The sequence below is a fragment of the Misgurnus anguillicaudatus genome, chromosome 24 (assembly GCF_027580225.2).
Source record: "Misgurnus anguillicaudatus chromosome 24, ASM2758022v2, whole genome shotgun sequence".
In the NCBI taxonomy this organism is placed as follows: domain Eukaryota; kingdom Metazoa; phylum Chordata; class Actinopteri; order Cypriniformes; family Cobitidae; genus Misgurnus; species Misgurnus anguillicaudatus.
Window position 1 is genome coordinate 20,705,509 of NC_073360.2, and position 24,138 is coordinate 20,729,646.

A 24,138-nucleotide genomic window follows, 5' to 3' on the forward strand; every position below is an offset into this window, starting at 1 on the left:
ATTACAAAACGCATATTGTAGCTGCCAAAGGACAAACATGTCGTCGTCTGAGACAACGTAGGGATGAAATGCGCTCTGTAAAACAGTTTGTCAGTTCAGGGCTACATAACAGCGACCCGTGGTGTATGTTCAAAAAAACTGCTCATTCTAAGGCAATAAAAACAATACAGTTCATTATGTCAGGTCTTTATACACCACTGACACTATTGTTATGTAAATAATATTGCATTTATGTCAAGAGATCCTTCTAAAAGTTACACAATGCACCTTTAAGCTTGTTTTATGTAGCAAAACACTTCAACAAATAAGGGTTTATAAATTCAATTGTTAAACAAAGATTATACACATTGACATATACATTTTTACATGAAATCACACAAGCATGTTTACAAGTGATATGACAACAAATCACATAATGATTTGGTTTACTTTTATATTTTACAGTAATATACAACATATTTATACTGCATAGTCTTTATAATCTTTCTATCAATTTTGTACTCACATACTGGAAGTACTAATATTGTTAAGACTTCGGTTTAATGAAGTATGTAATAAACAAACAGTAATTTTGAAAAAATGTGTTTTAATTACTGTTTTATTCATTTATTTACAAGTTTTGGGCACAGTAGGTGGTATCTTCTTTAACCAGGAATAAAAAGGACATTTTCTCTTGTGCAATAAAAGTAATACTTTGCAGGATTTGTGTCATGTTTCACTACACTCATCTTTGCCAGGTTTGATTCAATCATACGAAATTGTCTTGTGAAAATTCTGGAGCCTGAGAAAACAGTTAAGTTTTGATAAATACTTTGTTATGACAAAATGTAGATACATGTCGCCGCTCTAGAATTATAAAGGTTCAATCTGGATTCTGAGTAGTTTTGAGATATTGAGAATCAAACTTTTTGCATTCTATTCGACTTGTATATAGAAACTTTTATTAATAAAAAGTCCTAAATGTACACAACTTGAATAAAACATCACATTAAGTAAATAACTTGTCACAAAAATCAATTTTGACAAAAATGTCAGATAAAACCTTCCAAGTTGGCCATGTGTGCGAGCATGTCTTACCTTGATACTTTGAGGAACGAGTCTGGAACTTGTAGTCTTTCTGATGTTTCTCAGGTTTTCATAGCTTTGTCCATCGACAACTAAAAGCCTGAGAGTTGTTCCTCCCTCTTTTATCAGCCTCACCACTTCGTCAAAATATTTTTCCTCCACATTCTGTCCATTAACCTCTATAACCACATCTCCCTCACATAGTCCAACTCTCTCTCCAGTGCTCCCATTTGCCACCTGTAGCTAACAAGGAGAACTTTGTTTTTTATGCATAGCATTTCTCATAGACTTTGTTAAAGCCAAAATGTGTTAATTCTGCACCATGGGCATTATCAATCCCAAATTCAAAAATAATTGTTAAGGGCAGTTTCCTGAACAGAGTTTAGACAATTTAAGTAATTTTTACAAACATAGCTTATAAAAAAAACATAACTGGTGTATTGTATACCGCCTTTAAGGGGTGGTTTCCTGGACAGGGCTTATCCTAGTCCCAGACTAAAATGTATGTTTGATCGGCCTTAATTTAAAAACACCATGTACTGACGTATCTTAATGTCAGTGCCATTGTTGTGTCTCAAGATGCACACCAGTATTGTTTTTGAAAGGTTTTATGTAAAAACTACTTAAATATCCTAGTTTAACCAAGGCCTAGTCCTGGATTAATCTAAACCCTGTCTGGGAAACTGGAAAATAGTCTCACTCAAACCCACACCATGCCTAAGGCAGTGTTGGCTGACATGATGCACAAATAAAAAGAGAAATGTTTTTCACTTGTGTATCTGTGTTTATATTTCTAATTATCTTATCATAAGCTTTAAAATTTAGCTTTATCATTTAGCTTTAAAATTTTATTTAAAGTATTAATCTGAAAATGTGAACTACAGCAGAAATTCACAATATGTGACCTAGTCTGTAAAAACCCAACTAAAGTCATGTTTTGTGATTTGCTGTTTTCTACATAAAATCATCCTACATAATGTAAAGAGCATTCTGTGAACCTCTTTAATATTTGACTGAGTAAGGTCATGTCAAAGATTAAAACCAATGAAAGAAACAAAAACTCTGATGCTCCTAATTTCAAAATTAAAATAATGAGATTTCACAGACAGGGTTACAAATGAAGAGTTTGGTTCCAAAACGCGATAAACGGCATTTGAACAAAAAATAAGTTACCACCAAAATCAGTATTGTATCAGGTCAGTATTAAAAAGTAAATTCTTAATTTTACGCAAAACCCAATATCCGCTGTGTTATTCTGTCATCTTTTCTCCCTTTTTTCCCAAAACGCGATAAACGCCACTCCTCCTCCTCTGCAGAATGCAATAAATTCACTCAACAAATCACAGCGCACCATTCCACACATTGTAAACAACAATGGCGACGCATTGAATACACATAGAATAGTTTTCCTCATCTACTTTGTACTTCGTGAACTACCTTCGTGAACTACAATAAACAAACGAAAACAAAATAATACTTTGATTGTATTGATAAACCTGTGGTGGTTTTCTGTGGTGTTAAAGAAACGTAAGCCTTCAAAATTTAATAATTTACGCGAGAGACACTCAGGAGATGGAAAAATGCTGGCTGTTGCTTGTTCTCATACGACAGCATCTGTAAGCTCTCATGCTAACACATTGACCCCAGGAGATCTTATGAAAAACTTTACATTATTTTACTCAAAGTCAACGGAAATCAAGCAGGACAAAAACATTTTACAGCTGATCGCTGTCAAAAAAGTTCAGTGACAATGTCCCAAGGATGACAGCAGCAATAACAGTGTTCTTAATATGACAAAGTAAGTGTTTTGATTAATGCCATTAATGTTTCTTTTTTTTATCAGTTTATACCACTAGTCAACTAAATGAATATAACATGGCAAAGATGAATGCACATTTATATATTGATTCAATAGATGGATTTATTGCATCTTGCAGAAAAAAATCCGTTTTTATAATGAATCTTTGTTATTAACCTAAAGATGCGATGTGAGTTTGTTACAGAAAATAGTGGATTTCATCTTGTCACTTTCTTGGTATAGAAAACACGAAATTAGTCAAAATGGATTTATTGTGTTTTGGAACCAAACTCTTCAAATAAAAACTGCTTCTAAAATGGACTGAATGCTGAAATGAAGAAATTGTACCTGACCGATAAAGGCACCAGGTTTATCCTCAACATAGCCTAGATTAAAGCCAAACCCTGTGCTCTCCTTATAAAGCACACAAAGTCGAGGACATTGTGGGTTGTTGTGTGCCTCTTCATCTTGGAGAGAAGTTTTGGAGAACCGTTCCCTTTTTGGAATGTGATCTTCATAGAACAGCAGTGGAGAAATGCCAAGCTGAAGTGGAATAAGTATTAAATAACAGATACTCTCAGTAATAAATCCAAGTGCATACTTCAATAAAATAATGATTTCCCTATTATCTAGGTCAGAGCAAGCACACCTATTCCCTAGGGTCTATGCCTAGTCCACACAGTAGATGATTTTTATTATACAAACACCTGCTTCAGTGTGTAATATAAGCAGAATATAATACACTTTAGCGTCTAGGACACCCCTCAGGTTCATATATCTTTAGTCAGAAAAAGAGTTGATTCAGCAGCTGTTCGAGATGGAAATGTTATTGCTTCACTTCAACATTCTCTCACAACGTTGCCTGGTTTTGTGTAAGCATGTGCATTTGCAATAACGTGCATATAAGCACCTGTGTGTAGTAGTTTCTGCCAGAGACGGAGATGGTGGTTAAAGTGACCTGCTGGCCGCTTTGCCGTATTTTGCTGACGATGTCCTCATGCTCTGCGTCCTCCACCTGTTCCCCATTTACAGCTAGGAGAAGCTCTCCATCCTCCATCCCTGCTTTCTCAGCTGAACTGCCAGGGTCGATTTCTCGTAGCACGTGAGCTGTAGGGCATATTATAAATGGTTGTCCTAGCAAAATAATCATTTTTATGATAGTATGCTAATAGCATACACTGTTGGAACAAAAGGTCAAAATATGTAACCGGCTGTCACTGGATCAGACTCAGTACCTTTAAAAAGGTCCTAATATGTACCATTAAGTAAAAATATGTATATATTTGGTACCAATATGTATCTTTGAGATATAAGCTCTCTTTGGTACCAAAATGTGCCACTGGTGTACTAACATGAACGGTGCAAAGCTATACTTTTTGAAATGGTACCGCCCTAGTGACAGCTGGGGTACAAATAGGAATTGTTAACTCAAAAATGAAAATTCTCTTATAATTTGCTCATCCCAGATTTGTGTCATGGGATTTTTTATTATAAGACATGCATTGAATTTAGTTCAAAATATAAATAGTTTTCTCATATACCCATCGTTTCACTTGTATGTGCTTTTGTATGTTGATGCGCTTTTACAATTTTAAATCTAATGAAGATTTTGGACAATATATACCATTTCAAAGCTGCCCTTCGTAACTTTTGCATACATAAAATTTTAGGTTATTTTACGTAATTATACATAAGTTAAGATCAGCTAAGGTCAAACTAATATTTCCAGAGAAATCCGACCAGACAGTTCAACTTATAAAATCATTATTATAATCTTACCGATGCAGTAAATTAAATGTAATTGAGAATTTTTGAGTGAGCTATTTCTTTAAGATGGTCGTGCTGGTTTTTTGAAGAATGTTGCTAGTTAGCCCTTTTAATGATCACCAACACTGTTCCTAGAGATCTACCTTCCTGCATATTAAGATCCAATCCTGCTTCAGCACACCTGCCTCTAATTTTTAGGCAGCCGTGAAAAGCTTGATTAGCAGGTACAGGTGTGTTTGATTGGGGTTGAAGGTGAACACTGCAGGAAAGTAGGGCTGCGTCCGAAAGCTCTAAAATGCTGCCTTCTGAGGCATCATTCCAAGGCAGGAAGGCATAAAGGCACATCAGGGGCCGTTTCTCAATGTCAAGGATACTTCCTTGGCAGGACTAGTCCTTACAAGTCACTTCCTTCAGAGGCTAGGTGAAGCTCCTCTTAAGCATTCGGAGAACACGTAAATGGAACAGCACGTGCACGTCATTGCGTCAATGAAAGGTGTGCTTTCGGCGCTGAGCGCATAGGATTCTGGGTGATTTCAGCGCGCGAAGAGCGCGAAGGATACACATATGCATCCTTTCCTGTATATGGGATATTTCTCGAACGAAGGACACTGGCTGTTTCTCAATGTCAAGGAAGGATCCTCAGCAGCCAGAATTTTGAAGATGCTACGTCATCGACATCTGTCGAAGGACTGTTGCAATGTTGAGGATCCTCGGAATTGCAACCAAGGACTGAATCCTTTGTTCGAAAAATATCTCATATACAGGAAAGTATGCATATGTGTATCCTTCATGCTCTTCGCGCTCTCAAATCTCCTACAATCCTATGCGCGCAGCGCCGAAAGCACACTTTTTTACTGACGTAATGACGCAATGTCGTGCACTTGCTAGCCTGTTCCATTTATGTGTTTTCCCAATTCTAAAGAGGAGCCTCGCCTAGCCTATGAAGGAAGTGACTTGTAAGGACTAGTCCTGCCAAGGAAGTATTCTTGACATTGAGAAACAGCCTCAGTCCCTGGCTGAAATTCCGAGGATCCTCGACATTGGAACAGTCCTTCGACAGACGTTGATGATGTAGCATCCTCGAAATTCTGGCTTCCAAAGATCCTTCCTTGACATTGAGAAACAGCTTGAATCCAATGTTAGGTTTACTTCCTAACTCCTGAGATACCTCCATGTCCTGTCACATAATTCTATGCGTGGCCGTGCACAGGGAATGTGATTAGTCAAGCCTGGTCGAGTTCGAAAAAATACAATGGTGGCCAAGAAGTGGGTGGAGCACAAATTTAGTGTAAATAAAGTATTATTTTCACTTTAAATTGCATTTCTATTAAGAAATTAGTATTGTAGTCTTCAAATATGTGATTAGTTATCACAAAGGCGCCCTCTGTTTATATTTCAAACTGAAGTCCATTTTGCTGCCTATAAAGTCTGTCCAAATGCATTTCTTTGAGCTGCCTTCATGCCGCCGAAGTCATTGCCTCATAAGGCCGGGAAGCAACAAGTCAGCTGCCTAAGCTTTTGGACGCAGCCTAGATCTCCAGTAACAGGGTTGGTGACCACTGATAATCACTGTATCTTAGACCACCTGCAAACCAACTACCATGCATCTTCAAAAACACGGCTACTCATATTACTACTAAAGAATAATCTGTGATTTCTCACCAATACGTCCAGATTTTAGCTTCTCTTGTCTCAGCAGGAACCCATAACCCTGTGGTCCCTGAGTTAGATGCAGCGTTTTCGGAGCATAGGGTAGATTATGAGTTTCGGCAAAAGCGGGAATTATGGGTAAATTTCTTCGAGCATAGCTCTCTTTACTCCTGCTGTCAATTACCAATACAGTCACATGGTTTGCACAGTTCTTCACCTGATATGTGGAATATAGAACAATGAATGCAAAGTCATTTGCTTAACTGGAGATTTAAAATATCATTATTGCCCACCTACCATTTTTGACAGAGCTCCATGTGTGAGTGAAGAGACCCTAATTCCATTGATCCAGATCAGCCGGTCTCCATTCTGGATTCCAGCTCTCTCGGCCGGACCTTGATGCACTGGGCTAAGACGATAACAGCCTCGCTCACCTACACTCTCAGAACACAGCAAAATCCCCAGAGTTAAATGAACACTGCTGGGTGTATATATTGTCCCAATCATACAGAGTGTTAAAAAGTAAAACTGAAGAAGAGATGAGATTTGTCCTAAACACAAAAAGTTGTAGCAGTAAAGCTAACAAGCTACAGTAAGAGTCAAGTCTAACTAAAGCAAACACTGATCACCATAATGACGACTTGAAATGAAACAGCCAACATCTAAACCTAAGTTAAGAAAATAACTCAACAAGTAAGATGTAAAATGCAATTTTACGTTTCAAACAGAGATGGTGATAATTTAATTTAACCCAACGACTTTCGTTTTGTCACTTTTTGACCCAGTGTTGTGCTGAAAATAACCCAGTATATAAGTATATAAGTATATAAGCCAATTCTTATACTCTACTAAAGATCCAAATGTCATTATTCTGAGCTACAAACATATGTTTAGTAGCAATTCAGAAGCAGTACCTTCAACAGGGATGATGTTGAGACCCAAACCACAGCCAGACTCTTTAGTGACGTGACATAATCTTGGACGAGAACAGCCTTCTCCACGGTGAGCCCGGGCGAGGGACATGAGATCTCTTCCTTCTGTTACTGCAATCTCATAATTCTGAGCACTCAACACTAACAGATACAGCTGCAGACTAGATGCCTGGATCTTCAGCACCACCTGTAAACAAGACTAGGTTTATAAGATACATATGATACTAAATTATGTGACTATCTAAATTATGTGAAATCTGACTAGTCTCTCATAATTATTAAATAATGTTAAAAATATCAAGGTTATATTGTATACAAGGTCATGGATGTGATTCCCAGATAATGCACATATTTTAAAACCTATAGCTTGGTACACTGCTTTGATGCTTTGGACATCTGCTGAATGCATACATGTAAATGCATGCTCTACTGAAGTGTTTCTACAATATCATTTGTACAAGCCATTGTATTTAATTCACAGAAGACACAGATGTACTTTTTTGCATATGAAAGTGCTCTCACAGTCAAGTGCTCCTTGTCATCCACAAAATCCTCATTGACCTCCAAAACACGGTCCCCCTCCCTCAGCCCACCACGCTCGGCGCAGCTCCAAGGCTCCACCTGCCGCACCACATGTCCTCTGCAGCCAGCGTCCTTGCTCAGGTAAAACCCAAAGCACTGACCGTGCTCCCGTTTGAGAGCACACAGCCGTGGACGCACATCAGGCTCTGGGGAAAAGTGATTACTAAGACTCTCTTTTAATACATACTATAAACTGTTTGATTGTGGCTGTGTACCTGTGTCATCCGAGATCACCAAGGCTGGGTTGTCAATCCCTAATTTTGGGTTAAAGGTAAACTTCCTGTGGAAGATATTTGCACTCTGCTGTACATGTGTTTTTATGTAAACAAGCCAACAATATGGTATTTCACATAAAATACAATGTCGTCCTATGTAATAGTCTAGGCTCATAAAAGACTTAAATTATTTTGTGACACTGGCTTACGTTGGTAGTTCTGTGGCATCTACTGGTTCTGTAATAGAAAAACAATAAATAAACATTAAAAGGCTGTTTTCAAGACAGGGTTTAGATTAATCCAGGACTATGCCTTGGTTTTATTAGGACATTTAAGTAGTTTTTACAAACATACCTAAAAAAACAATACTGGTGTGTGCATCTTGAGACAAAACAATGGCACTGATATACAATGAGGAAAATAAGTATTTGAACACCCTGCTATTTTGCAAGTTATCCCACTTTATCTCCCAAATCATGGAGGGGTCTGAAATTGTCATCGTAGGTGCATGTCCACTGTGAGAGACATAATCTAAAAAAAATCCAGAAATCACAATGTATGATTTTTTAACTATTTATTTGTATGATACAGCTGCAAATAAGTATTTGAACACCTGAGAAAGTCAATGTTAATATTCGGTACAGTAGCCTTAGTTTGCAATTACAGAGGTCAAACGTTTCCTGTAGTTTTTCACCAGGTTTGCACACACTGCAGGAGGGAATTTGGCCCACTTCTCCACACAGATCTTCTCTAGATCAGTCAGGTTTTTGGCCTGTCACTGAGAAACATGGAGTTTGAGCTCCCTCCAAAGATTCTCTATTGGGTTTAGGTCTGGAGACTGGCTAGGCCACGCCAGAACCTTGATATGCTTCTTACAGAGCCACTTCTTGGTTATCCTGGCTGTGTGCTTCGGGTCATTGTCATGTTGGAAGACCCAGTCTCGACCCATCTTCAATGCTCTAACTGAGGGAAGGAGGTTGTTCCCCAAAATCTCTAAATACATGGTGCCAGTCATCCTCTCCTTAATACAGTTGCCCTGTCCCATGTGAAGAAAAACACCCCCAAAGCATGATGCTACCACCCCCATGCTTCACAGTAGGGATGGTGTTCTTGGGATGGTACTCGTCATCATTCTTCTTCCTCCAAACACGTTTAGTGGAATTATGACCAAAATGTTCTATTTTATCTCCTCTGGATCATCCAAATGGTCATTGGCCAACTTAAGACGGGCCTGGACATGTGCTGGTTTAAGCAGGGGAACCTTCCGTGCCATGCATGATTTCAAACCATTCCGTCTTAGTGTATTACTAACAGTAACCTTGGACACGGTGGTCCCAGTTCTTTTCAGGTCATTGACTAGCTCCTCCCATGTAGTTCTGGGCTGATTTCTCACCTTTCTTGGGATCATTGAGACACCACGAGGTGAGATCTTGCATGGAGCCCCAGTCAGAGGGAGATTGACAGTCATGTTTAGCTTTTTCCATTTTCTAATGATTGCTCCAACAGTGGACCTTTTTTACCAAGATGCTTGGCATTTTCCCTGTAGCCCTTTCCAGCCTTGTGGAATTGTACAATTTTGTCTCTAATGTCTTTGGACAGCTCTTTGGTCTTGGCCATGTTAGTAGTTGGATTCTTACTGATTGTATGGGGTGGACAGGTGTCTTTATGCAGCTAACGACATCAAACCGGTGCATCTAATTAAGGATAATAAATGAAGTGGAGGTGGACATTTTAAAGGCAGACTAACAGGTCTTTGAGGGTCAGAATTCTAGCTGATAGACAGGTGTTCAAATACTTATTTGCAGCTGTATCATACAAATAAATAGTTTTAAAAAATCATATATTGTGATTTTTTTTTCAGATTATGTCTCTCGCAGTGCACATGCACATACGATGAGAATTTCAGACCCCTTCATGATTTCTAAGTTGGAGAACTTGCAAAATAGCAGGGTGTTCAAATACTTATTTTCCTCACTGTATGTAAGAGATTTCAAAATGTTTTTAAATTAAGGCAGCTCAGACATGCATTTTAGTTTGAGACTAGGATAAGCCCCATCGGGGAAAAAGCCCCTAAGTGCGTTTATAAAAACTAAACCATAGCAGCTCATTGTTAACATTCTTCATTCTTAAGGTTCTTCACCACAGGTTAACATTAACTGAGGACCAGTGGTGTGTGACCAGCCTGGTAAAGTAACAAACACACTTTTTTCCTTCCTAAAAATGTCAATGAGTGCAAGATGCATTTTATAATCATGCTATGAGACAATATTATATATTATTCATTTGTTGCCTATAATGAAAAGTCTGGTTGCTTTATCTTAAAATATGTGAATTGTATATGATAAGACTCAAGATCAGAGTTCAAGTATAACTACATTCAGTACAGGGTTGTTTTTATGTGTACCTTTCAAGTAAAACCTTGATTAGTATTAAATGTTAAATTTGTACCAAGACACTGTAAATTCATCTTGATTTATATCATATATCTCTTCAACTTTGTGAAACAATGCAACTTATTACACTGTAAAACAATTCTGTAGAAATTACAGTATTACTTGGTATTACTGGCAACTACAGTTTGTTCAAAGTTAAATAAACATGAAACATTTCAGTCGTTATCTTCTACAGTAAGTTACTGGCAACCAGCTGCATAATTACAGACATTTTTTACAGTGTACTGCATTTCTGAAAAATATTTTTCTAGTCAATAAACATTGGAATTCACATTCTATGACCTCATCACTTAAGTGAAAACAATAAAGAACAGCAAACAAGTCTACCACTTTTTCTCTCAAACAAAAATAGTTGGTTACCAGTTTATAAAACACAGGTCTGTCCTGTACTTTACTTGCAGATTTGCCAATGAAATCGATGGACAACATTGATCAATAAATGGTGGTAATTTACCTGAGGTGAATCTCATGATCTTGCTTCCTGTTGTCTAAGCCCTGGGCTTTAGTGAGAGTACAAGGTACATATTTAAATGAAGCATTAAAATGGTTTTGTCAGTATGACTCCACCTTATTCCACTGCAATAATGTTCTTAAGATTAATATTTAATCTAAGGTTTATGAGACGACTCCATTATTATCAGACCTGAAGAAAACATTACATAACCAAGGCAAATAAACAGAACGAGTAATACGATGGCTATAACTTCTTAAGATACCATCATTTGAACTGTGATTTATAAAAAGATGACACTCAAGAAATAAACATAAAAACTGATCAACACTTTATTTTTTGTAATTGCATATGTTTAACATTAGTTTTTTGATCACAGATTAAGGCACAAAATGCATTTATGTGCAAAGAATGCAGATGTGTTAGTATTACACATGCATATTATGAGCATTTCGTTCTGGTTTTGACATAAACACGCTGGTCTGCGAAGTGAAGAGTTCATTTATGTTATATTAAAGCACCTTAAATTCTCCCTGAACACATGCATAGACATTGCAACATTTTTTATAGTGCAACAAGGTGCAGCTTTCAAGTACTAACCAAAAATTCTCAAATACAATACAGAAACATTAACATTTCCCTTAAACAATGAAATAAAATTAAAACATCACAGTGTTTTCTCAAAATGACCTAAAACAAAAGTACATTGAAAAGCTGTAACACAGCTGACACATGACAATACATTACAGATTACTCACTAATGGTAAAATAACCCATTAAAGGGACAGTTCACACAAAAATGACAATTCTGTCATCATTCACTCGTCCCCATGTTGTTCCAAATCTGTATGAATTTTTTTTCCTGATATACATAAAAAATATTTTTTAATAAATGATGGTAAGCACACAGCTGACTTTCATAGTAACAAATATTTTGGAAGTATTGTGATAAATAATGAAGAAGATATTTTGATAAATGATGGTAAGCACACAGTTGACGGTACCATTGAATTTCATTGTGTTTGTTTTTCCTACTATGGAAGTCATTGGTTACAATCATTTATCAAAATATCTTCTTTTGTGTTTATCAGAAAAAATAAATCAAATCATACAGGTTTAGAACAAAACTAGGGCAAGTAAATGATGACAGAATTTTCCCTCCTGGGTGAACTATCCCCTTAACATATGGCAGATCACTTGGAAATTAAGGCATCGTTTAAGGAATTTTATTCCTAAATTTACAACTTGAGAAAGGAATTCCTATGCTAAACCCATCAATTCTAAGCAGACCCTGTTCCCGTGTCACTGCTTTTCTCCAGTGTCCGCAGGGTTTGTCTCACAACGCTCTCTACTCTTCGGAAGTGCAGCTTCTTCCAGAAACTCTGCTGCTTCCGACCCCATTCCAGATCTTTCAGGAAGACGTGCAATTGCTCGCGTACACGCTCCCTCTCCCAGGACAGGGAATTCTTTCCAATAATGCTCAGAATGGGGTGCCAGTCTTCTGAAATGTCCGAGCCCTCGGTAACAGATGCCAGAACCTTCACCCGCCGGCCCTCCCTCACCCGGGGACCACCGCGCACGTGAAGTGACTGCTTGCCCACATCAGTAAGCTGGTTCAGGTATAGACTATGAAGGATTATAAACATAACATCAATTTAGTTTGATAACAATGCAAAAGCCATAACTCAACTTCAGAATGATTGAACTTGTTGTAGTGTAGCCTGTTGTAGTACATCCCTACTTCTACCTCTTTGACAAAAGATAAACAGAAACCTTTAAAACACGTGCATGTATTTTTGTACTCACTGTACTGTATGGATGCTGGGGTGTTCTCGACAAGCATCGACCAGTGTGAGAGCTGCACTGTCTCCTATGTTGTTGTAGGCGACATTCAGTTCCTTTAACATGTCATGCTGGCCCAGTTTCTCAGCCAGTAGATACGCTGCCGTGTCCCCGAGGCCCGTGTGCATCAGAGACAGCCGCTGCAGAGAATGGTTACCGGACAGAGCTTCTAGTAGATGGCCGACACCTGCGTCCGTCAAGTGGTTATCACACAAACTGAGATCAGAAGAACAGGAGGTTTATACACAGCAGACACGCGTTCGATTACATGCCATATTGTGCAAGTGCATGCTTATTAAACGTCCATTGTGTAGATTTTTAGCGGCATCTAGCAGTAAGATTACAAATTGCAACCAAGCCTAGAAGCCTAGAAAATCGCAACTTTTAATTTTCCGTCAGTCTTAGTACACGATGTAGCTACAAAAGAGTTACGTTTTAAACAGGAAAAATATTAAAACTCTTTGATTGCTTTTTACCGTGATGCTAATGGTCTAATCAAATTCAATGGATTATGCTAAGCTATGCTAAAAGTGGTAGCGCCAGAGCCGGAGATCGGCTGAATGGATTCCAAAACGTTAAAAATCAATTGTTAACTCTAGGGGAGCAGAAAAATTAGTAAATTTTCAAAAAAAGTGGAGTGTCCCTTCAACTCTAAAGTAATAAAATAATTTGTGCTATCATAAGTAACCTTACTGTATTGACTTAATTGTACAGTGGGGCTCCAGCAGCAGATCTCGCAGAAGAATGCAGGACTCAGGACCCAAGCTGTTAAACTGGAGACTGAACACACACACACACACACACACACACACACACAAAGAGAGAGAGAGTGGTCAAAAATACACACACATGCCATTAGTTTCTTTGTATGCAGAAATCAATAACTAATCGGGTTAATGTGCTTAGAAATTTGTACGGATTAAATTCTGCATGTGAAACAACTTTAATTTCATACAATCAGCAACAAAAGAACAACATTTGTTTTTCTTGGAGGGAACACTTCGGTTGCATTCAGGGGTGTCATGCACATTTTGTTTGTTTTTTGAAAGTCCACCAATAAGAGATGTGTCTCACTTTGGTGACATCAATGGCTTGCACAGTGCCACATAAAGTCAAACACACCAATATAACAGCATTCACAAGTCACCCTATGCAAATTCTCTGGATTCAAACATTGTTGAAAACGTTTGGGATCATAAAAGTACACATATGAACAAAATATATAACACTGTGCTACTGATCTCGGTTTGAATGTACGACTCACCTATGACTTCAGTTCTCAGGGTGTTTAAGGGATGCACCACATTCTAAACATTTCAGTATTTTATTAAAAAAGCAAGTGTGCTCTAACTATAAAAAAAGCCAGACATTCAGCAACTTTTTTAAAGGGATACACCTAAAAATAAAAATTTGCTGTTTTTTACTTACCCTTAAGTCATCCGATTTGTGACATTTTCTTTTCAGTAAAACAATAATGAAGATATTTGCAGAACCCCAGTACTGTGATTCAAATATTGCTGATTTAATGATTTCCGCCACTTTGTAAGTTGAGAAAAAGCAAATATATCAAATACAAAAGTAACCCCCTCGACTCCTGGTGACATATTGATGTCTTGTGAAGCCAATCAATCGATAGATATACATACTTTACACAGGAAGGATATACAGAAAGTAAGCTTTACTCTCCTGCTCTATAGGTGGCAATAAGAGGCTGACACACAAGAAAAAATTGCGCTCATGTTTGGCAAAGGCTCTGCATTTACGCTAATAACGTTGTAAGTAATGTTCAATTTCTTGCAAAAAACCAACAGCAATTAATTGGCTTCACAAGAAGTCAATATGTCATCAAAATGTCACCAGGAGTCGTGGGGATCACCTTCGCACTGGATATATTTGCGAAAACCATTGACTTGCATTACATGAATCACAGAGCACTGGGGTTTCTGCAAAATATCTATATGAAGACATTTTTTTACCAATATATCGTATGGTCAAATGTTGCGTTTACACCAGCCGCAGTAGAGGCATCAAGCGCGAGTGATTTCAATGTTAAGTCAATGTGAAGACGCGTTGACGTGCGTCTGGAGGTTTAGCGGCGCGAATGAGGTGTTTAGCGTGCCGCGGTAGACGCAATTCTGCCTCATTCGCGCGTCTAGTTCACTAGTTGAAAAATTTGAAATTTGGCGGAAAAACGTGGCGCGTTAACCAATCAGGAGCTTGCTTTAGTAGTGACATAATTCTAGAAAGCGAGCTGAGTCACAGAAGCCCCTCACATGACGCGAATTTCCACTTGAATGTCTCCATGACTAGAATTTAAAGCGAGTAAACTCAAACTGTTTAAGCGGCAAACTAGGCGCAGTAAATGTGAATTTAACGCCTCAAACGCGCCTGGTGTCAACCCACGGTAAGAATGAGTAAATAAACAGCAAATTTTATTTTTTGGGGGTGAACTATCCCTTTAACACTCAAGCATGCAAAACATTAGTAGTTTGCATTAAATGCATCTCTCACTTGAGGTTGGCAGTGTGATGGAAGGCAGGCCAAAGCATTTGCAGTAGATCTGGAGTAATATGGCATGAGGATAGGTTGAGTTCATCCAGGAGGAAACTAGAGCGAGTGCAGCCCAGCACCGTACTGAGCACAAAACCCTTGAGAGGGGTCATGAGCACAGTAGACAAGTTGATGGTCTTGATGGACTGCAGCACTTCAGCTGTAAGTCGAGGGTTCTGAAACTCATAAAGTAAAACCAGAAGGTCCATCAGCTCCTCAGGTGGCTGCTTCTTACTACTCTCCTTGATCAGATGTTTCCTTAGCGTCCGAGTGATCTGTGCGACGGTTTGACTCTTGATGTCGCACCCGAGATGCCCCAGCAGCCTCCTGTTCTCATAATGAAGAAGTCCGCCCATGAAGATGGGGTAGAGTTCAAACGCCCTAGTGTCACTTTCCACCTGCGGCTGGGGTCCGTGAACTCCCAGCAGACTTTGCTCCACCTGATCCAGGACATCTTCATTGAAGCTGTCCTCTGAGCGAAACATTTCCGCCGCCATGGTGTGAGCAATGCGTCCTTTGGTAAAGCTGCTCATTCGGTCAAAGAGTTTGGGAAACAACTTGAGCAAGTTAAAGATGGCAAAGATGCGGAATGGTATGATTTTGGAGAGAATGGACAGTAAGCTTGTAATTTCCTCAGTGGCCTGCCCTAAATCCTCTGATATCTGCTTAGTCAACTTCTCCAGGACAGTTTTGTTCTCACCAAGAACGACGTAAAGAGCGGCGAAATATTCCTGCATGGCAGGGACAGCAAACACATATCGTCTCTCACCAGACTCTGGATGTGGACCGTTGTCATCAGGGACCAGGAAGAAGTCAAGTACGTCTGTGCGAAACACCGCCAGTTGGCGGAGCTCTTCGTCCGTCTTGGTCTTACCACCAACCCACTGCTCCAGGTCTTCAGCAGAGAAGGATGTCCTCTTTTTGGTGATCCCATCAAAAGCCAGCTTTCCCACAGTACGCACCACATATAGCATGAGTGAGTTCTCCTGGTCTCCTGAGGATGCATTCCCATCCGTAGCTATCACCTCTCCTCCAAAGTTAAGCCTCATGAAACTTGTGTAGATACCGGTAAGGGTTCGAATCGGTGCATTGGCGTCCGTAAAATGCAAAAGATGAAGAGTGGCACATGTAAGCCAGCAATAAGATGGTAAAAAGCACGCTGTCGCTAAATGACTCTCTCGTTGTAGGTTCAAGTAAAACATCTCGATGAGGGATTCAGACGCCCTTGTTGGCCCATCCTTCTTTCCATTTCGTTGCAGGAGCCTGCTCGTGAAGTAGGCTCTCTGGCGGTCAGGATCATTGAAGCCACAAATCTGTACAAAGCGGTTTACGTATTTTTTGGGAATTCTGTCCATGGCAGACAATCTGGTTGTGACTAAAATGCTAGCCTGTGGAACAAATAAATATTAAACATATAAGCAACTGTTAGAGTAAACTTCAGGCTATAGAAATTAAAGTCTCACTTGAAATGACCTTACTCAGTCAATATTAAAGATATCAATATTATATTTCCACAGAATGTTATTTTCATTATGTTAGATAAATGTATGTAGAAAAATGACTTTGGTTTTCAGACTGGGTCACAAATGTTCAGTCCTGTAAGTCTCCAGGACCACAACTGAGAAGCACAGATCGAAAGGTAAGGTAATGTAAATGACATCAACCACCAGCATAACCACAATCAATTGAACTTGGATCATGACATCTTGAAACATATATAAAAAAAGCTGATACAGAGGCGAGCCATACCTCAGGTAGAAGGTATTTCCTAAGTAGATTAACAACAACACATCCTGTTGGCAGGGCTTCATTGGGATCGCTGCATAACTCTGTCGAGCCGATGCGAAAGTCCAGCTTCATCTTCTCCATTCCATTGAAGATGAAGAGGACGTCCTTGGCTTTGTCAACATCTCCATTAAGATAATTTGTCTTTCGAAGGTGCATGTATTTTTTCCCGACGAGATCTCGAAGGGATGTTGCTTTGGATGCATATGAGAGATCCTCACAGGAGAAGGGCAACAGAAGTTTGAACTGGGTCAAGGCGGATCCAGCACACCAATCCAGCACCAGTTTACGGACAACAGTACTTTTCCCAGTGCCGACAGCTCCATAGAGTAAAACATTTAGTCCTCGTGCTTTGTTTTCATCATGATCAGCCTCAAAGAGCTGCTCTACAGAGAGAGAGGGATGTGTAGATACGATTGCATTTGTCTTGAAGCGACTCAATGGAAGAACTCTTTCCTCATCTGGATGACGCTCTAGCATGAGCGGGTCTACGTGCATGGTTTCGGGAGAAAAGTAACCACCGAACTGTTTCTCCTCTTCAGGGAGGTGATTAAACCATAGTGCCAGCTTCTGTTTGTGGATTTCAATGGGATCTGTACAGAAGCATTTTTAGTTGATGTTACAGATTAATTGAAACAGCAGGTTTGACATTTGTGAGTCATTATCAGTAACAATTTTCATTATTAGTTGAACTAATACTTTAAGAGGACACTGAATAATTAAATCAGACTAAGAAGAACCAGGTGTAATTCATGAAAAACTCACCTGTGACAGACAGATTGGAGCAATAAAACCTAGGATTGAACCCAGAGATGGAATAACACATACTTGATGATCTCAGTTCCCTCCATGCATTTTGACAAGAGCTTTTCGTTTTTCTAATAAGACAGCAAAAAACACATTGAGATGTTAGGCATACATGCTATGACAGGAAAGACAAGATTACTAAGAATTCTACTTACATAGAAAATGAGAAGTGATGTGCCTTTAAGCTACCAAAGATGCCATCAGATCGAAGGCTTAAGTTGTGATCTGAAAAGAAAAACTGTTGGTTAAAAAAACTATGAACTTATGAACTCAAAAGTTAAAGGTAGGTGTGTAAGGGGCTGATGCGCTGTTTATGCATGCTGAAAGGCTCACGTTTTTGCCGCCTGGTAGAGAACATTAAACCCACAGGACTGACTGTCTAGGAGGCCGTTTACACTTGGCACCAACATGCGCCCTCGTCGATCGGATCACAAGTGGACGACGTTAATGCCAGGTGTAAACGGTGTTCAAAACGTTTTGAGCTCGTCCACTTTCGACCACTTTCAACCACATCCAGAGGTGGTCGAAACCACTTTCGATCGGATCGCTTTGGAGTTGCGGAACGCGCATGTGGTTGAATGCGTTCGAACAGCCACACGCGACCGCCTTCTCTCCGCCCAGTTATCTAATCTGAGGTATTAAACACAAGTTTTACGTCTTTTTTTTACTTCTGGCGTGAACATTCGGTGAACAGCGCTATTTTTAGCCTTTCATTGATAAAACTAAGCGGCTGATCTCCGTAGTTTCGTTTTGAAAGCGGGTGAAAGTTGCGCGATCCTATTTCATCAATTGCGCTGAAAATTCAAAGAAAGCTCTTACATACTCATGTACAAAACATTGTGCAGTATGTTTACTTGCTAAACAAGCAGTGGACACTGACATTATATTAGATCGCGTCCATATAAACTCATAATTACTCCCGCTCGGGTTTGAATGACAGCAGAGAGACTCGCCCACCGTCTCACAGACCACCCCCTCATAGTATTCAGCACAGAAGCGGTCGAAAGTGGACAAAAGAGACGGATTTAAATACCAGGTGTAAACGTAATGTGTCTCTCTCGTCCACTTGTGATCCGATCGACGAAAACACATGCCAATACCAAGTGCAAACAGCCTAGCTGTTTCCGCTGATGTTGTCTTTGGTATATACAGTTTAAAGAAAAAGTATGTGAACCCTTTGGGCTTACTTGGATTTCTTCATAAATTGGTCATAAAATGTGTTCTGATCTTCATCTAAGTCACAACAATAGAGAAACACAGTCTGCTTAAACTAATATCGCACAAGCATTATACGTTTTCATGTTTTTATTGAACACAACATGTAAACATTCATAGTGCAGGGTGGAAAAAGCATGTGAACCTTTGGGTTTAATAACTGGTTGACCCTCCTTTGGCAGCAATAACCTCAACCAAACGTTTCCTATAGTTGCAGATCAGACCTGCACAACGGTCAGGAGAAATTTTGGACCATTCCTCTTTACAAAAGTGTTTCAGTTCAGCAATATTCTTGGGTTGTCTGGTGTGAATCGCTCTCTTGAGGTCATGCCACAGCATCTCAATCGGGTTGAGGTCAGGACTCTGACTGGGCCACTCAAGAAGGCGTATTTTCTTCTGTTGAAGCCATTCTGTTGTTGATTTACTTCTATGCTTTGGGTCGTTGTCCTGTTGCATCGTCCATCCTCTGTTAAGCTTCAGTTGGCGGACAGATGGTCTTAAGTTTTCCTGCAAAATGTCTTGATAAACTTTGGAATTCATTTTCCCATCGATTACAGTAATCTGTCCAGGGCCTGAGGCAGCAAAGCAGCCCCAAACCATGATGCCCCCTCCACCATATTTGACAGTTGGGATGAGGTTTTGATGTTGGTGTGCTGTGCCTTTTGTTCTCCACACATAGCGTTGTGTGTTCTTTCCAAACAGCTTAATTTTGGTTTCATCTGTCCACAGAATGTTTTGCCAGTAATGCTGTGGAACATCCAGGTGCTCTTTTGCAAACTTCAAATGTGCTGCAATGTTTTTTTTTTTGGACAGCAGTGGCTTCCTCCGTGGTGTCCTCCCATGAAGTCCATTCTTGTTTAATGTTTTCCTTATTGTAGATTTGTCAACAAAAATGTTAGCATGTGCCAGAGATTTCTGTAAGTCTTTGAATGACACTCTAGGATTCTTCTTCACCTCATTGAGCATTCTGCGCTGTGCTCTTGCAGTCATCTTTACAGGACACCCACGCCTAGGGAGTGTAGCAACAGTGCTGAACTTTCTCCAGTTGTAGACAATCTGTCTTACCGTGGACACATGGACATCAAGGCTTTTAGATATACTTTTGTAGCCCTTTCCAGCTTTATGTAAGTCAACAATTCTTGATCGTAGGTCTTCTGAGAGCTCTGTTGTGCGAGGCATGGTTCACATCAGACAATGCTTCTTCAGAACAACAAACTCAAAACTGGTGTGTGTTTTTTATTGGACAGGGCAGCTTTAATCAACACATCTTATCTCATCACATTGATTGGACCCCAGGTTGGCTTACTTCTGGCTCCAATTAGCTCTTGGAGAAGTCATTAGCCTTGGGTTTCACATACTTTTTTCACCCTGCACTATGAATGTTTACATGTTGTGTTAAATAAAAACATGAAAACGTATAATGTTTGTGCGGTATTAGTTTAAGCAGACTGTGTTTCTCTATTGTTGTGACTTAGATGAATATCAGAACACATTTTATGACCAATTTATGAAGAAATCCAAGTAAGCCCAAAGGGTTCACATACTTTTTCTTTCAACGGTATGGTGCTCAACGTCATCTTAATGCCTTTGCTGCTAGTACCTATATCAAAATGTTTTATTTATTTTTTGTTCACAGCATTTAGTATGGCAATTACAAGCTGCACTGCTAGTAAATGTATAACCTGCCCAATTGTAACCATTTGCATGTCTGTCTCCATTTTCAAAGCGTGCCTTGTTTTGTTTACAGCGCATTTTCAAGGTTTCAAGGTCAGAGCATTCTCTTTTAACTCTTTCCACGCCACTGACAAGCCAATTAACTCGTCAACTTGTCAATTAAAGGATTAGTCCATTTTCTTTAAAAAAAATCCAGATAATTTACTCACCACCATGTCATCCAAAATGTTGATGTCTTTCTTTGTTCAGTCGAGAAGAAATTATGTTTTTTGAGGAAAACATTCCAGGATTTTTCTCATTTCAATGGACTTTAATGGACCCCAACACTTAACAGTTTTAATGCAGTTTAAAACTGCAGTTTCAAAGGAATCCAAACGATCCCAAACAAGGCACAAGGGTCCTATCCAGCGAAACGACTGTCATTCTTGGCAAGAGAAATAAAAAATATGCACTATCTCTGGTCCAGTGACGCGCCAGCGCGACCTCATAATACGTCATCACATCAAAAGGTCACAGATGATGTATCGAAACTACGCCCCAGTGTTTACAAGTGTGGAGAAAGAGGATCGTTCCGACGTTGTTGTATGTCGAATGATACTAATTAATCTCTTTGTGTCAGTTTATTGTTTAAAATGGTCCGCAAATGTGCGCTTTATAAATGTTACACGTGACCTTTCCACGGCATTACGCAATTACGTGAGGTCGCGCTGGTGCATCACACAGCCGAAGGAAGACAAGAAGTTGTGGTTTAAAAGTGCATTTTTTTATTTTTCTTGCCAAAAATAACAATCGTTTCGCTAAACAAGACCATTATGCCTCATTTGGGATCGTTTAGAGTCCTTTGAAACTGCAATTTTAAACTGCATTAAAACTGTTAAGTGTTGTGGTCCGCCTCACATTTTTGACCATTAATAACGCATTCTGTGTGATTAACCCTTAAGACAAATCTATTATGCCCAACAATTTCACTAGTGACATTTTGGTCCCCCTTGACTTTTATTGTGTTACAGAAATATTGCAAAGAAAACTTTTGATCATGTTTAACAAGCTATGGTAGTTTGCTGGACTTTTTATCTGTTAAAAAAAACTAAAAAACTAAAAGTTTATGCTAACTACAATTGATGGCTGTTTTCATACCACGGGGCTGTTTAGTTCCTCTGGTATTTTTTTATTTTTTATTTTTAATAAAACACCTACATTTCTGGAGAGATCTGCTGTGAAGTTTGCAGCACACATCTGTGGTTGAGCTGTGGCATCTTCTTAACACTTTGGCTCTCGATGGCCTTCCTAATCGCCACATTTTGACGTTGTTTAAAGTAATAACCCCTATAAAAAAGAAACTTATAAATATAGGAGCGCTTTCCAGGACAGGGTTTAGTTATATTAGGATATTTAAGTAGTTTTTACAAACAAACCTTACAAAAAAACAATATTGGCAGGCCTCTTGAAACAAAACAATGGCACTGATATATGTTAAGATGTGTCGGTACAAGGTGTTTATAAATAAATGCAGCTCAAACATGCATTTTGTCTGTAACTAGGATAAGGAAAACTTCCCCTATAGCGATCTGAAATATTACATTAGTGTGAAAACTGTGTTGTAAACAGAAGCAAATGAGGGTACCTAATAACATCAAACCAAACCTATTATTAGGTCCCTCCTTTGGCTTGTGTTTCCATGATACATGATGCTGACATAGTTATAGTTTAGTGACAAATATGTCCTTTTAACAACACACCCATAGTGCTACATTTGTAAATGTCCATTTAATCAACAAACTGTATGATGTAACACTGAGTGTGTGCAATTACACATTAAGGATGCTTTCCATGTATAAGGGAGGAGATAAATATAAAACTTCTTCACAGTTTATAGATGAGCTGTATGATGATGGTAACATTCATACACATACAATCGAATGATTAAAAATGCCAAGTGATCAAGGTATTATCAACTTGGACAAGGTTATTGTTGTGTTTTTTAATACGTAATATAGATGTTTTCTCTCTGACTAGTACTGTAATGATACATTTGAAGGTGTGACCTCACCACACCTGCAAATAACCTTACACTAAATCAAATGCAACTCAATTGTAAACACAATGTGACTAAAATGTCAAAAAGTTGCCTTTTGAAATACTAAACTGTAGAAAACGGTAAATACTTCATTACAGATGGTGACATTAACAATACCTTACAAGCAACACATTTATAAATACATTCTGCTAATATTAAACCTACTTCTCCACATTTGTCTATGACCAAATACCAATTCTATGTGGCAGTGATTTTCAAGGTTATACCGCTAAGTCAATAAATCTTGGTTCCCACTGTCTAATAATAGTAAGCTAATAGTCATGTCACAACTCATTGCAAGCGTGCCTTTAATTGTTAATGTACAGCTAAAACTGTCTGACTATGCCCCCTCTAAAAATCTTTTGCTACAAACAACAACTTCATTAAAGCAGCTCTGATAAAACTCGACGCAAACTTGCTTAACCAGCAGATGACAGACCTGTAAGTTAAAAGTTAAGACCATTAGATCTGTAGATCGCCGTCATAAACCTACAAAGATTATAAACACGGTGACATACTTATACAACATAACGGCTGAGATGAATACTTGCGGTTAATGACTCAAATGATAAATCTAGAAGATAGAAATATATTAAATTCTTCATTCATCTTTCTCCATTACCAGGATCTCCAGGGGATATGACACAGACCACGGCCGAAGGAAATCGTCCACTGCACGGCTGCGGCTAGACGATAACACTGTACCGCGCGCGACGACTTCCTGCGAAAAGGAACCGCCCACTCAAATGAACTCAACTGTCATGTTATTTTACAGTGAACGGACGCAAAATATTTACTGACTAAGCGAAACCCCACATGGCAAAACAGCATTATGATGTTTTAAAGCGGCATATAATTGGCACAATATAGTTTCTGATAGGGTTTACATCTGTTTACAAAATAAATGAGAAACTGAGATTAAAGCGAATTCTTGTAGTTTAGAGGCGGTTCGTTCAAGAAATACTAGTAGTACTGGTTAAATATATTTTTTTCTAGTCACCTAAATTTTCACGTGCATATGAACTCATTTTTCATTAATCAGGAACTTCACTTTTGAGGGGTCAATTTTATTTTTTTTAAACATATACATTTGGCAGTTTAACAAAAAAGCAGTACATTGCTCATTTATCATATTAAAATAATTTGTTTTGGGTTTTTTTTAGAAAAAAATGTGTCTATTACATAGACTGTAGCACCAGGTAGTACAATCTTTAGTTTTAAACAAGAATACTCAATAAAAATAAAACAATTAAAGCAACACTATGTAGTTTCCAT

At 38.8% G+C, this 24,138-nt stretch overlaps 2 protein-coding genes across 5 annotated transcripts; both read right to left on the reverse strand.

Moving 5' to 3' along the window:
* Positions 1-245: 245 nt before the first annotated feature.
* Positions 246-11,082, reverse strand: nherf4a (NHERF family PDZ scaffold protein 4a). Of its 2 annotated transcripts, XM_055196471.2 has the most exons (11): positions 10,917-11,082; positions 8,219-8,246; positions 8,010-8,074; positions 7,735-7,940; positions 7,195-7,399; positions 6,578-6,714; positions 6,293-6,497; positions 3,774-3,970; positions 3,212-3,406; positions 1,078-1,302; positions 246-781 (listed from the first exon to the last, which is right to left on the reverse strand). In XM_055196471.2, exons 1-11 carry the CDS (start codon positions 10,930-10,932, stop codon positions 749-751), a joined length of 1,512 nt encoding a protein of 503 aa, XP_055052446.2. In that variant the 5' UTR covers positions 10,933-11,082; the 3' UTR covers positions 246-748. The 2 variants fall into 2 exon arrangements, with proteins under 2 accessions (XP_055052446.2, XP_073719288.1); XM_073863187.1 differs by having other exon boundaries at positions 8,010-8,246.
* Positions 11,083-11,227: 145 nt separating this feature from the next.
* On the reverse strand, positions 11,228-23,640 carry nlrx1 (NLR family member X1). Of its 3 annotated transcripts, none has more exons than XM_055196468.2 (9): positions 23,486-23,640; positions 21,984-22,112; positions 18,053-18,122; positions 17,856-17,968; positions 17,055-17,683; positions 15,267-16,693; positions 13,449-13,535; positions 12,720-12,971; positions 11,228-12,539 (listed from the first exon to the last, which is right to left on the reverse strand). In XM_055196468.2, exons 2-9 carry the CDS (start codon positions 22,084-22,086, stop codon positions 12,194-12,196), a joined length of 3,027 nt encoding a protein of 1,008 aa, XP_055052443.2. In that variant the 5' UTR covers positions 22,087-22,112; positions 23,486-23,640; the 3' UTR covers positions 11,228-12,193. The 3 variants fall into 3 exon arrangements, with proteins under 3 accessions (XP_055052443.2, XP_055052444.2, XP_055052445.2); XM_055196469.2 differs by having other exon boundaries at positions 23,382-23,498; XM_055196470.2 differs by lacking the exon at positions 13,449-13,535.
* Between the last annotated feature and the right edge of the window lie 498 nt (positions 23,641-24,138).